A 15,442-nucleotide genomic window follows, 5' to 3' on the forward strand; every position below is an offset into this window, starting at 1 on the left:
TTAAAGAAAGAATTTGTATTTTTATGGAACTTTATCAACCTTGAGATATGAGAAAGCATCTTTACAATCAAGCAATTCATCTTCCTTTGGAGTGCAGTCACGATTGTTATGTAAGCAAACATGGCAGTCATTGCAAGGTCCTGCAAGCAGAAGTTAAGATAAATATCCTTCTATTTTGATGGCGTTGGTTAAGGGAGCAACCTTGGGCTCTTTTACATGGAGTAATGGTCAAGTGGGCATTAGAATGGCCTGGGTCGCTCAGTCTCAGCTCCTTGGGCAATGAGGGTGGCACAATGGGCAGCTTCAGCCCCACTTGTTCCAATTGCATTCACTCCTTAGAAAAGAAAACAAACAACTTGCTTTTACGTTGTGCCATTCATGCCCCCGGGGGTGTCCCAAAGCATGAGTTACTTTTGAAAAGTAAGCATTGCTGTTTTGTAGGCAAATACTGTAGCCAATTTGCATGCAAAAAAAAAAAGCAGCGAGATAAAAAAAACAAATAAAGAAATAATGGGGAGCCAGGGGTCTTGATTGAGGAACTTAAAGGAATCTGTGTAACTTCAATAATATTAGAGGTAGTAATGGGACTAAATGACAACAGAGTTGCGGACCTGACAACCAGCACCCTAGAGTTTAAAAAGAGGGAGCTGCATAGTGTGGATGCATTGGTTTCCATCCTCCAGAATTCCTTAGATTCTAGAACTGTTCCCAAGAACTGGTAGGTAGCAAATATAGCCTTGCTATTTAAGAAAGGAAAGAAAGAAAGAAATCTGGGAACTATAGGCTGGTTAGCCTAACATTGATAGTTGCCATAGGGTTATGAATGTGTGGAATTCTCTACCCAGAGAACTGTCAATGCTCAGTCATTGAGTACATTCAAGACAGAGGTCAATTTGATTTTTTGGTACGAAGGGAATTAAGGGAAATGGGGATAGTGCGGGAAGGTGGAGTTGAAGGAGAACATCAGCCATGATCTTGTTGAATGGCGAAGAAGACCCAAGGGGCCAAATGACCAACTCCTGCTCCTATATCTTATAACTGGCCAGAAGGTTGGAGCTGAGGATTGGTGGGGTATTGATATTATTGAAGCTGTTTAATCTGGAGCTGCAGTCACACTACAGTACAGACATGAAATAACAGTCCTGAAAGACCTCATCCAAAATCACTCTTTTTTTTCCAGAAAGCAAGGGTGAGAAATGACCATTTGACCCCTGGAAGTTCATCCCTCCAGTACCCTGACTCCCATCACAGGGTTATTCCAAAACACTCTCATTTTATTTAAAAAATGTTCTTTTTCTGATCTGTTTTATATTCACTTTTCACTCATTTCAAATTGACATTGTCTGATCTCACTTTCTGCCTGGTCAGTCCCAGTTCATATGAAGCAGGGCTTGCTCTAAGCTGCCCTTTCGCAGCTTCTTCACCACCTGGTGAGGCAAAGCTTAAAGAGGTAACTTTATGAGCCTGCCCAAACTAGGCAATGGTCCCCACCAGCAGTCCAGAATCCTAAAATTACCCTTTGAAGGTGTTTGAAGTATCAAGGTACATAGGTGAATACTTGTACCCTCCAGCAGGTGGAGCATTGTATTTATTCAACAACAAATTTCCAGACTGGATGCTTCCTCCAGTGGGACAGGTAGAGTTTAGAATATTGAATTATTAGAATCCATGTGTGGGTTTACATACCTGGAAAGGATTGGCGGGCTGGGTGTCTTTACTTTTGGAGAAAGAAGGCTGGGGGGGGTCACCTAATGGACGTCTTTAAATTATGAAAGGTTTTGACAGAGTGGATGTAAAGAGAATGGTTCCTTTTGTGGGGAAGAATATAACTAGAGGCCATCAACATAAGATAGTCAGCAAGAAATCCACTAGGGAATTCAGAAGAAACTTCTTTACCAAAAGAGTGGTAAGAATGTGGAACTTGCTACCACAGGAAGTGGTTGAAGTGAATAGAAAAGATACATTTAAGGGCAAGAGACAAGGGCATGGGGGAGAAGGGAATAGAGAGTTATGGTGATAGATTTAGATGAGGAAAGATGAGAGGAGACTCAAGTGGAGCATAAACATCACCCGGACTGGTAGGAATGAATTGCCTGTTTTTGTGCTGTCTGTCTTGTGTAGAATGGCCAGAGACTTTGACAAAATTAGTTTCACAATGAGGGTGGAGAATCCAGCGTAGGAGAATGCAAAATGCTTCAAATGGAAGAGGTTGAGTTTAAATGGAGTTAATCTTGGTATGGGAGTTTCTGGTGCTGACAGAAGCTTCCTGAAATTGTTAAATGCGTTGTTTTCCAGCAGTGATATGCTGCCCCTCCCCCGCCCCCCATCCTGAGAACCACAAAATTCACATACACACAAATGTCTTTGAGAAAAGATCTAATAAGTTCTCTTGTAGTCTATTCAGAAGCAGGTGCATTAAAGCTTTCTCTGTGCCTCAATGAGTGAATGCAGCACCGGGTGCAGCGCTGCATTGGTCAGACCAGAGGATCAATGGTGTCCCCACCTTTCTCCATCACCATGATCCAGGTTTAGCTAGCAAAAATCACCCTGGACAATAGTAGACTACAAATCCCTGAGCTAAAGACAGATGAGGTGGGAAGTGGATAAATAACTGGGCAATGTTCCTGCTCCTGATCGCCACCCAGTGGCTCCCTGAGAAGATGTGGGATTGTAGACTGGAGGCAAGGATGGGATCACCTGTGACTCCTCCACTGTCAGCGCGCCCACAGTCTAGGGTCACACATAACAAATGGTCAATTGAATTTGAAGACTAATACCTGTGGAACTGTAATTCAGGAAAGAACCAAGAGAAAATTGAGGCGAGGGAGAAAAATAAAATGATGCAGTGCAGTTTTGTGATACTCAGTTAACAGCAGATATCATCCCTTGTTCATGACATACGAAAATCAGAGTTCCTCTTCCTAATCTGGCAATGCTGTTTTATTCACTAATATTGATTCTCAAACCGATTCATTATCTCCACTTTGCGTCCCTGTCGGAGATGAAGTTCCCATGTTCTGTCCACAAGTTTAAAAAGTTCCATAGCCGCCTTCGCATCTTCAACAGAGGAGTGCCCTCTGTAGCTGTCCTGTTAAAGAAAAGCAAGAGTAAACCAGTCAGTGGAGACCAAAGAGTGGAAAATGTCAGATTGGTGCTGTCAGAGGTATCCTCAGCTGAGGGTGGCGTTCAGGCACATTGTTTGGGCAGTATAGAGGAAGTTCTACTCAGAACTTGACTCGATCTTTATCCTACTTGACTGTGGTTGATGAGACCATGCAGGGAGAGAGCTTTAGTCATTATCTAATCTCTACTGTACCTGACCAGGAAGTAATTTATGCTGATGGTAGGTATCTGGCATGAGATGTTCCTTTCTTGTATGCTAATCTGCCTGACCTTAATGAGTTGAAACAGTAGGAAACAGAGTGAAAAGCTGGTAGTTTCCCATTAAAGGATGATGTACTTCACTCCTTGGAGCTCCCTCCCTAACAGCACTATGGGTGTGCCTACACCACAGGAACTGCAGCGGTCCAAGAAGGCAGCTCACCACCACCTTCTCATGGACAATAAATGTTGGCCAAGCCAGTGATGCACACATCCCATGTAAGTATAAATAAAACTTCTGGTAAAGATTCCAACAGAAAGGTTAGCCTACCTTTTTTTAGATGCCGACTTCCCTATTTTCTATTCCTATTTCAAAATATCAAGCCTTTCTCTTAACCCTTCTGCAATCTCCATTCTAAAGAATCCACATTATCCACTCAATCTTCAGAGAGAAACTCCTGCATAAATGCACTCAGAGTGATTAGCCACTCCTAACCCACATATAACCTATTTAAGCAGCAGGCCATAATGTAATTCCATATAAACACACACATTTATATATGCATAAAAAGAGAAAGAACATGCGAGAAAGGACGAGACAGAGATGGAGAGAGAAAGAGAGCAAGAACGAAAGAGATGAGAAAGAGAGCAAGGGAAAACGAGAGGAGAGGAGAAAGGGAACCAAACAGAGCATGAGAGAAAAAGGTGAGAAGGGAGAAAGAAGTTAAAAAGGAGAGAATAAGAGAGAGTCAGAATGAGAGAGGAGAAAGACTAATAGACAGGAAACAAGAGTACCAAGCTGCTGGCAGAATGTAAGGTGTAGCATTTAGTCTCTGGGACAAGGCTCAGAGCCTTCCCTTAGGATAAAGAAAAAGACATATTTACTCTCTTATTAATGAGGAACCCAGGATAATGGCCAAGGCTCCCTCTTACAAAACACTATCAAGATTAGAGTAAGTCCTAGGCCCAACCATCTTGAGCTGCTTCATCAATGACCTTCTTTCCATCATAAGGTCAGAAGTGTGAATGTTCACTGATGATTGCACAATGTTCAGCACCATTCGCAACTCCTCAGATACTGAAGCAGTCCATGTCCAATGCAGCAAGACCTGGACAATATCCAGGCTTGGGCTGACAAGTGGCAAGTAACATTCACCACACAAGTGCCAGGCAATGATCATCTCCAACAACAGAGAATCTAACTATCGCCCCTTGACATTCAATGGCATTACCATCACTGAATCCCCCACCATCAACATCCTGGGAGTGACCACTGATCAAAAACTGAACTGGACTAACCATATAAATATTGCGCCTACAAGGTCAGGTCAGAGTAACAATGAGTAACTCACCTTCTGGCTCAAAAGTCTGTCCACCATCTACAAGGCACAAGTCAGGAGTATGATGGATACTCTCTGCTTGCCTGGAACAGTGCAGCTCCAACAACACTCAAGAAGTTTGACATCATCCAGGATAAAGCAGCCCGTTTGATTGGCACCCCATCCACACACATTCACTCCCTCCACTGCCGATGCACAGTAGCAGCCGTGTGTACCATCTACAAGATGCACTGCAGAAACTCACCAAGGCTCCATAGGCAGCACCTTCCAAACCCACAACTGCTACCATCTAGAAGGACAAGGGCAGCAGACAGATGGGAACACCACCATCTGGAAGTTCCCCTCCAAGCCACTCACCATCTTGACTTGGAAATATATTGCCGTTCCTTCACTGTCACTGGGTCAAAATCCTGGAACTCTTCCTAACAGCACTGTGGGTCTACCTCACCACATGGACTGCAATTGTTCAAGAAGGCAGCTCACCACCACCTTCTCAAGGGCAATAAATGCTGACCTAGCCAGCGACGCCCACACCCCATAAATGAATAAAAAGAAAGGTAAATCAAAAGTTAGTGATTTGTTGGCATGAAGTGACACCAAGTTTGGGTAGGAGGAAGAGGGAGAGATTACAGAGCTTTACAATTCTAGGAATGAAAGAGCTAGAGTGAAGACAGTATAGAGTATTTGTAACAGACTTTAAAAAGTTTGGGGGAAAGTTGTGAGTGTATCTGAGTGTCTAGTAAACACAACCCATTTACCTGTATCCTTTTCCCCAGTAAATTCTGGCAGAGGATCTTTAACGAGGCACGTCTATCAGTCTTCAGTTTCGCCTTGGTGATCAGTAACCTGCACGATGATGTGTCCCGTACGGCATAATCTGAGATTTCAGTTTTCAGGACCCGGAAGTCCGATCTAGGATCATGGCCCACAATAATTTTCCCTTGTATAATCTTCAAAATCTGAATGGAATTGGTGAACGATTCATTAGAAGAATGTGTATTTTTACAGCACAGATCATCTCAAAGCTCTTCACAATCAACAAAGTACATTTGAATTATAGTCACTGTTGTTATGTAGGCAGTTGTGATAGCCAACTTGCACACAGCAAGATCCCACAAATGTAAATGACTGAGTAATTCTTTAATGCTTGAGTTTAATCAGGGATGAATGTTGGCTAGGACTTCAGGAGATTCCCAGCTGTGATGAAGAGTCCTCAACCTGAAATGTTAACATAGAAACCAGGAGCCAGAGTAGGCCATTCAGCCTTTCGAGCCTGCTCCGCCATTCAGTATGATCATGGCTGATCCTCTATCTCAATGCCATATTCCTGCTTTCTCTCCATACCCCTTGATGCACCTAATATCCAAAAATTTATCAATTTTTTTCTTGAATATACTCAGTGACCCAGCCTCCACAGCTTTCTGTGGTAGAGAATTCCACAGGTTGACCACCTTCTGAGTGAAGACATTTTTCCTCATCTCAGTCCTAAATGGCCTGTCCCATATCCTGAGACTGTGGCTCCTGGTTCTAGACTCCCCGACCAGGGGAAACATCCTCCCAGCATCCAGTTTGTTTAGCCCTGTTAGAATTTATACATTTCAATCAAATCCCCTCTCATTCTTGTAAACCCTAGAGAATACAGGCCCAGTTGAACCAATCACTCCTCATACGACACCCTGCCATCCCAGGTATCAGCCTAGTAAACCTTCGCTGCACACCCCCTATGGCAAGTATATTATTTTCTTAGGTAGGAAGACCAAAACTGCATGCAATACTCCATGTGTGATCTCACCAAGGCCCTTCTTAACTGCAGTAAGACATCCCTACTTCTGAACTCAAATCCTCTTGCAATGAAGACCAACATACCATTTGCCTTCCTAATTGCTTGTTGCATCTGCCTATTTACTTTCATTGACTGGTATTAATCCTGTTTCTCCACAGATACTGCCTTACTTGCTGAGTGGCTTATAATAACATAGGAACTAGAGGAGGCCATTGAGCCCCTCACGGCTGATTGGTAGCAACTCCATTGACACACCTTGGTTCTGTAACCCTTAATACTCTAGTCGAACAAAACTCAATCAATCTCAGTTTTGAAATTTTCAATTCACAACATCAACAGCTTTTTGCGGGAGAGAGCTTGGCATTTCATCAAACGTTTGTGTGAAGAATTGTTCTCTTGAAATCACCCTAGAACAGCCTGGCTCTAATTTAAGGTTATGACCCACTTGTCCTGGAAGGAAATAGGTTTGCTATATTCAAACTATCAACTCCTTTAATCAACTCAATCATCTAAAATAGTTTTCCAGCTTTACCTGTTTTTATTATTATGTGTGATTTCTTGTTCCTCTTTATACCCACTTGAGCAGGCAAATTATTGGTGGGGGTGGGAGGGTGTGCACGGGAGGAGCTCAGTTTAACATCTCAACTAATGTCAACTAAAGCTGCTGGCTTGTCATAAAAATTCAACTGCCCATTCAGTCCAACTTGTCCATGCTGGTATTTACCCTCCAACTGTTCTTCATCCACCCCTTCAACAGATTCTTCTATTCCTTTCTCCCTCATGCATTTATCTAGCTTCCATTTAAATGTGTCTATACTATTCACCTCAACCACTCCCTGTGGGAGCAAGTCTCACATTCTCACCACTCTCTGGGTAAAGAAGTTTCTCCTGAATTTCCAGTTGGATTTATTGGTGTCTTATGACCCCTAGCTCAGGTCTCACCCACAAGTGGAAACATTTTTCCTACTCTTACCCCCATCAAACCCTCCCATAATCTTAAAGACATCAGTCAGGTCACTCCCCTCAGTCTTCTCTTTTCTAGAGAAAGGAATCCTAGCCTCTTTAGTTTGTCCTGATGGGCACAGTCTCTCAGTTCATTCTATTAAATCCTGTTTTTGCATCTTCTCTAGTGCCTCTATAAATGTTTTTGTAATATGGAGGCCAGAACAATTCACCATACTCCAAGTGTGGTCTAACCAACAAATGATCTTTCTGTATATCTTCAGCTGCATCAGCAGATTTGCCATATTCCTGTAATGCACACATTTTCATCAAAAAGTTACATGAAATTACTCCAACTTTGAGGTATCCTGTTAAGTTTGCAAACTGCCTGTGGAAATCAAGTACCTTCACCTCATCAGTCTCCTAATCTGATTCATCTTCTCATTCATCTCAAAAATGTGGAACTCCTCATCACCCTGCATCTCCTGTTTTCTTACAAGGCACAGACCTTCAAAACCAACACTAATTGTCGCCCAACTAATCCTTTCTGATTTCACTTCCTGCTCTATTTAACCTTGATGAGCCACACTCTGAACTAAAACCTCCATCTATTTCCAAATATTAAAAAAATTCCCATCAAACTCTAAGTCCCATTTTCCTCCCCATCTCTTGCTTTTCCACTAACTTTCTCTCCTGAAGGAGCCAAGTCATAAAAGCATGCAGCACAGAAGGGAGTCATTCCGCCCCTTGCGTCGGTGCCTCTTGGGTGTAGAGTTTAACTGGAGTTGGTCATTTGCCATTATCACATTCCATTGGCTATTGATCGTGGGCAAGCTTAATAAGTCTCAGCAGGTACGCGGAGTGTGGGAGAATGGAGTTATCATGCCAAGCTCAAACCTGACCTCTGCACACAGAGACCTGCTGTCCAGCAATGCTCACTGCTTAGCAAACAGAAGTATAAATCCTCATAGTATTTCCTTTTCTGAGGTCAGACTGTTCAAGCACTCTTGGGGACATGTGCTATTCACTGAATTTAGTGACTGTACTTTGGGTAAAATTAATGAGGGGAAAATTGTGAGCAGCAGACACATGGGAACAGCACCACCTGCAAGTTCCCCTCCAGGACACAGACCATCCTGATTTGGAAATATATCGCCGTCCCTTCACTGTCGCTGGGTGAAAATCCTGGAACTCCCTTCCTAACAGCACTGTGGGTGTACGCACACCACATGGACTGCAGCGGTTCAAGAAGGCAGCTCACCACCACCTTCTCAAGGGCAATTAAGGGTGGGCAATAAATGTTGGCCTAGCCAGCGATGCCCACATCCCAAAAAAGAAAAATAAACAAATTTTCAATAAGTTGTTATGCCCCATCAAGAAACTTATTAAATGAAATAATTGTCGAAGAACTTTGATGAGAAGCTAGACCTTGAAGTGAAGAAATCACTCAAACAGACTGTTCACCTCCCCCCCTTCGAACTCGAGTCTTTGACCCTGCTCACATTGTTTGTCAGACAAATTATTAGGGCTCAGTTTATTGATACAATCCTGAACCCTTCACTGAGGTTTCCCCCCATCCCGAACTTTCTCTTCTCCCCCGTAAAACATGCTCAAAACAAAATCGCTGGGCTATTTGGAAAAGAGTGAGACTAACTGGATTGCTCTTCAAAAGAGCCGGCGAAGGCTCGATGGGCTGAATGTTTTCCTCCTGTGCTATGCTATTCTATGATTCTATTTGAAGTCTCAAAGCTCAGGTGCCTCCCTCGCCTTCCTCTGCACTCTTTAAAGCCAGGATGTCCTCAATGTCGGGTAATGGCCACAAATGTCTCCACACAGCACTGTCTACAAATTCAAAATTAAACTCCAGGTCCCAAATACCGTCTCCCGAAATTTTACCCACGTTTCTTTTGTTTATTCATCTTTCACGTAAATCTGACTTTTTTTTCAATAAGCTTTCAACATTTGGGTGTAATCTCGCTCAATATACTGGTGTTCAGAGGAAAGAGTCTCCACCCAAAAAGGGGAGTCATAACTTGCGGGTTCCAAGTGCCACTTGTGTATTTGCAGCGTTGTTAGTTTTATTTCAGCCCGTGTGGTTTCGTTTCCTCAAAACCAACGCAAATGCACTTTCTTCCAGAAAAGAGAAAGAATTTACATACGTGTAGCACGGTTGATGGTCTCAGGTCACTAAAGTGCCTCACAACAAACGACATGTTAGTCACTGTCGCAGGGAAAATGAAACTGAAACTTGATCCTGCTCCGCTTGCCTTAGGTGGTTTTTTTTGAAAATTCTTATTTTTAGTCGTTCGTAGGCAACTAGAAATGGGCAATAAATGCTGGCCCAGCCAGCAAAGCCCACATCCCATAAATGAATTTTAAAAATGTGAGTGTCACTGGCAAGTCAGCATTTGTTGCCCATCCCTAACTGCCCAAGACGGTTACGGCATTTTTTCTTAAGATTCCCATTACTTTTTATCCTTGTGCCAGTCTCATTCACTTGCGTTTATCCACATTAAGCAATATCTGCCTCATCAGCCCAATCTTCTGGCCTATCCTGTTCCATCTGGGTTTGATTGTCTCATTACATCTGGAGGCTTCCTACCCTCAGTTCTGTCACATCTGAAAATTGTAAGACATGTTGGCTTCTTTTCCTATTTATAAATCAACCTCCTTCATCTTCAAATCCGTAAGCTTTTAAAACCCACCTGGCTACGATTCATTTCATTTCCTCTTCTACAATGTCAGTAAACTTTTCATAATTGAATCGTCACTCGGTCTCTCAATAAAGTGGGTCCTAGTTACTCTTTTGTTTAGTGATTCCCCTTTAAGAAAAGGAGGTGTAAGCAGTAGGAAAGGCTGTTCTACAGAATCACAACATCGTAACGGGTACATGGTTTAAAGAAGTGAAAGAGTGAAGCTTACCTCTTCCCTGGCGATACGATAAGGCACAGCTGTATCCATATCTAATGGACGAATCCCACTCACACGGGTCCTGAAATCAGTTATCTTCCCATCTGGTTTAATAAATTCGTCATAGATCACTGTCCCACTGTAATCCACAATGCTGCACCGTGCCAGGCCACTCTCGGAGCCTCTGGGGCCAAGTCCCACCATCTCACAATCAATGGCAACATACTTTGAAGGATCTACCATCTTTCAGTCCGTGTGTGACAAATTTCCCCTGTAAACTGTGGCCAACTCAAACCAAAACAGCAACTTTTCCTTCCTCTTTTATACACTTCCTCATCCAGCTAGTTGAGTTCAATGGCGCCACCTTTGTACTGAATACTTGCCTGCAGCCAAAAAAACAAACAAAAACACAATTTCAACACGGCTTTAATCCTTACATCACCATTACCTGCTCTGTCAGGGCAATTGCATTGAGTCAGCGACCAGAGCTGAAGTACATCCACACCTTAACAGTGCCCATGATTACACTGTTGCTTTGTTTATTTATTGTTGTGGAGGTTTTCATGCGCACAGAATTCTACCACAAAAATGCTTTCTTGTTTTTGTTTTTTGATGCCCAATAGCAGAGGGCCAAGGTTGGAATCTTCCTCCAGAAAGCTGACACCCAAACGAAGCTCACAAACAACTCCCCTCAACCGTCTAGTTTCTAACTCATTGTGCCACTGAATCTAACCAGCAAATTCGCCCCCCCCTCCCCCCCCCCACCCCGGGCTCATTAGCTTTGCCCCCTCTGAAGACCATTCAGTGACAAATTCAAACACAGGCACGGTCACACACGCTTAAGATCATAGAGTGAGTGCCAGAAACGCTGGAAAGAAGATATGCTTGGGTGTAATTTTCTTCAGTACACTGAGATTCTGACAAAGGGCCCCATTGCCCTAAGAGGAAACCCTATTTCTCTTGTATCAAGTACCAGCCAACCTGCTCTGTATTTGCGGCATTTTCTACTTTTGTTTCAGTCTGTGTTTCCTTCCCTAAAAAAAACAATTTCAAACCCTGTTCTCATTACATATACAGCCTGTTTGCTTTTTCTGATTATGCATGTGCGACATCTTACTCCCTTGACATCTCATTAGTTAAATGCACCACATGGTGCCCCTACTGGGTCTCACAGCCCAGAAGTCACGTTGCGCTCTATTATCAGATCACTGAATAACACCACATCATGTCAAAATCCCCCTTGCGTGCAATTTTAGCGGCTGATTCACACACAGTGTTGCAACCCTTGCAGTAAAAATAGCAAAGAATTTTAGTCACTGGGATGGGTCCAAAGTTTGATGCATGGTCCGTGATGAGCTCTGGTGATGAGTCCAGGACTAGGGAGGATAACCTTAACGTTAGAACTAAACCATTCTGAAGTGATGTCAGGACACTCTTCGTCACACAAAAGAGTGGTGGAAATCTGGAACTCTCTCCCCCATAAAGCTGTTGCGGCTGGGGGTTGGTGGGGGGGGTGGGTCAATGAAAATTTCAAAACTGATGGATAAATTTTTGTTAGGCAAGGGTTGTAGGGATTACAGAACTAAGGCAGCAGATGCAGTTATGATACTGATCAACCATGATCTTGACTGGTGGAATAGGTTTGAAGGGTTGAATAGCCTGCTCCTGTCCCTATGTTCCTTACTTCCCACGTTCCTATGAGGTAGCTCATCTCAGCTGGGTCAATGGTGAGGAACATCATAATTGGGTGTCCTGTCACCAGTCTAGTCTATTGTTGGGGGAGGGGATAGGCAGGGCTAATTGGCCATCCCCCCCTCCATCTCTCTGTTGAATCTGTTCAAAACTCCACCTTCTTCAAATGAGCTTTATCACAACCCACCCAAGTGGATCTTGCTCTCAATCCATTCCACTCTTACCTATTATACATAGGCATCACACAGACTCAAGTGGTTCCCAGTAACAACCACCTGATCCTTAGATTAGAATTTTGAACAGAATTATGTGACATTGCGTTTGACCTCCTTGCCTGTCACAGTTGGGTCAAAACTATACATAACTGGCTTATCGACATTCTCCAATCTTTCTACCCTTTACTTAACAGTAGCTCCTTCACATAAGAACATAAGAACTAGGAGCAGGAGTAGGCAATTCAGCCCCTCGAGCCTGCCCCGCCATTCAATACGATCATGGCTGATCTCATTTCCACCTCAACTCTAATTTCCCGCCCTCTCCCCATAACCTTTCAACCCATTACTAATTAAAAATCAGTATCTCCTCCTTATATTTATTCAGAGTCCCAGCATCCACTGCTCTCTGAGGTAGTGAATTCCACAGATTCATGACCCTTTGAGAAAAGTAATTCCTCCTCATATCTGATTTAAATCTACCACCCCTTAGCCTAAAACTATGGCCTCTCATTCTAGAATGCCCCACAAGGGGAAACATCCGCTCCACGTCTACTTTGTTTAACCCCTTTAACATCTTATATACCTCAATTAGATCTCCCCTCATCCTTCTAAACTCTAGCGAGTGTGGACTTAAACTGCTCAACCTCTCCTCATAAGACAACCCCACATCTCTGGAATCAATCTAGTGAACCTCCTCTGAACCGCCTCCAATGCAACTACATCCTTCCTCAAGTAAGGGGACCAAAACTGTGCACAGTACTCCAGGTGTGGTCTCACAAATGCCTTGTACAATTGCAACAACACTTCCCTATTTTTATACTCTATTCCTTTAGCAATAAGTGCCAAAATTCCATTTGCCTTCCTTATTACCTGCTGTACCTGCATACTAGCTTTCAGCGATTCATGCTCGAGGACACCCAGATACCTCTGCACAAAAGCATTCTGAAGTTTCTCTCCATTTAAAACATAAGTCGCCTTTTTATTCTTCTGACCAAAATGGATAACCTCACACTTATCCACATTAAATTCCATCTGCCAAATTTTGGCCCATTCACCTAATCTGTCCATTTCCATTTGTAAATTTCTTATTTCTTCCTTGCAACTTACTTTCCCACCTATTTTGGTGTCATCTGCAAATTTAGCTATAGTACCTTCTATCCCTGAATCCAAGTTATTAATATAGATTGTAAATAGTTGGGGCCCAAGAACCGAACCCTGTGGCACTCCACTAGTTACAGCTTGCCATCCAGAAAAAGACCCATTTATCCCGACTCTCTGCTTTCTGTTGGTTAGCCAATCCTCTATCCAAGCTAATATATTACCCCTAACTCCATGTGATCTTATATTGTGTATTAATCTTTTGTGTGGCACCTTATCAAAGGCTTTCTGGAAGGCCAGATATGCTACATCTACAGGATCCCCATTATCCACTTTGCATGTCACATCTTCAAAGAACTCTAGCAAATTAGTAAAACACGATTTACTCTTCATAAAACATGCTGACTCTGATGGATTGCATTTTGACTTTCCAAAAACCCATTACTACTTCCTTAATACTACTTCACAACCTATTGAGTAAGATGGACAAGAAGCTCAGAAATACAACTTGCCTCTTTAGAATGAGATGTTTCACCAAGGCCCTGTCTACTCTCTCAGGTGGATGTAAATGATTCTATGCTGCCATTTGATAGAGTAGCAGGGGTGTTATCCCAGTGTCCGGGCCAATATTTAACCTTTTATTGGTTCATATTGAAGAATATCTGATCATTATCACATTGTACATATTCATAGGAATTTGCTATACACAAATTGGCTGCTGCATTTCCTGCATTACAACAATGACTAACTTCAAAAGTACTTCATTGGTTATCCTGATTCATGAAAGAGGCGATGGGAATGCAAGTATTTATTTTTCCTTCTATGGTATGGGACATTAGCCTATATTAAGCTACCCTGATCACATTGTCCACTCTTGCCACAACCCAACCCTTTGGATGTAGAGTTTTAACACCCCATCGATGTATGCTATTTCCAGCATGTGTCCAAGAAATCACCTCACTCCTGCTACTCTCAAAGCCGAGGCTGTAATTCAATGGATTGGAGGCGTAGAAAGATTGGAGAATTTTAATATACCGGGCAGATAGTTACACCTTTGATTCATCTGCTACAGTTACATGAGTCCAGCAGCATTGACTGAACTGACTCCTTCTAATCTACTCCATGTGCAGCCATAGGAATAGAAGACAATTCATGCAGTTGGAGAAACCATTTTGAAGTTGTACCTTTCTTAAAATAAATTTTCTCAAATCTGAGAAACATGGTACTTTGGAGAAATTTTTTTTAAAGGATATCCATTACTTAAGATAATTGGAACTAATTCTTGGCACTGAACAAAGTGGATTATCCAAACATTTGAATTAACTGTCACATCTAACATAGACTTCTATATCTGATCATTTGAACAAGCAAATTTAATTTATAAGTGAACTATTTGAAGAAAATAGAAGTATTCTAATACTTGTTATTCTACGTATAACCCATATATTCAGTTCCAGTCTCCTGGCTATCTGTTATTCTCTATACGAACAAGGAGCTGGAGAAGGCCACTGAGCCCCTTAAGCTTGCTCCGTCATTTAATAAGATCATGGCTGGTCTGATAGTAACCTGAAATCTGCATCCCACCTACCGCCAATAACCTATTGTCCTCTTGCTTACCAAGAATCTATCCACCTCTGCCTTAAAAATAAGACTCTGCTTCCATCACCTCTTCAAGAAGAGAGTTCCAAAGACTCACGACCCTGAGTGAAAAAATGTCACCTCGTCTCTGTTTTAAATGGGTGACCCCTTATTTTTAAACAGTGAACCCTAGTTCTAAATTCTTTCACAAGAGGAAACATCATCTCCACATCCACCCTGTCAAGACCCCTCAGGATCTTATATGTTTCAATCAAGTCGCCTCTTCTAAACTACAGTGGATACAAGCCTAATCTGTCCAACCTTTCCTCATAAGACAACTCACCCATTCCAGGTATTAGTTTGGTAAACCTTCTCTGAACTGCTTCTAATGCACTTACATCCTTAAATAAGGTGACCAAAACGACACATTACTCCAAATGTGGTCTCACTAGTGCCCTGTACCACTGAAGCATAACTTCCCAATTTTGTATTCAATTCTCCTTGCAATAAATGATAACATTCTATTAGTTTTCCTACGTGTTGTACATGCATACTAGCCTTTT

General features: G+C 42.5%; 2 protein-coding genes across 2 annotated transcripts in view; both read right to left on the reverse strand.

Moving 5' to 3' along the window:
- Positions 1–10,639, reverse strand: LOC121269848 (interferon-stimulated gene 20 kDa protein-like). The gene is made up of 3 exons (XM_041174885.1): positions 10,309–10,639; positions 5,420–5,620; positions 1–3,088 (listed from the first exon to the last, which is right to left on the reverse strand). The coding sequence occupies exons 1-3, from the start codon at positions 10,537–10,539 to the stop codon at positions 2,948–2,950; spliced, it is 573 nt and encodes a 190-aa protein (XP_041030819.1). The 5' UTR covers positions 10,540–10,639; the 3' UTR covers positions 1–2,947.
- Positions 10,569–15,442, reverse strand: part of LOC121269847 (apoptosis-enhancing nuclease-like) — a 17,859-nt gene continuing 12,985 nt past the window's right edge. The window contains exon 4 of the mRNA XM_041174884.1: positions 10,569–10,679. Within this exon, the coding sequence (XP_041030818.1) occupies positions 10,638–10,679 (42 nt within the window). The 3' untranslated portion in view covers positions 10,569–10,637. The remainder of the gene's footprint in view (positions 10,680–15,442) is intronic.

The sequence above is a fragment of the Carcharodon carcharias genome, chromosome 26 (assembly GCF_017639515.1).
Source record: "Carcharodon carcharias isolate sCarCar2 chromosome 26, sCarCar2.pri, whole genome shotgun sequence".
In the NCBI taxonomy this organism is placed as follows: Eukaryota; Metazoa; Chordata; class Chondrichthyes; order Lamniformes; family Lamnidae; genus Carcharodon; species Carcharodon carcharias.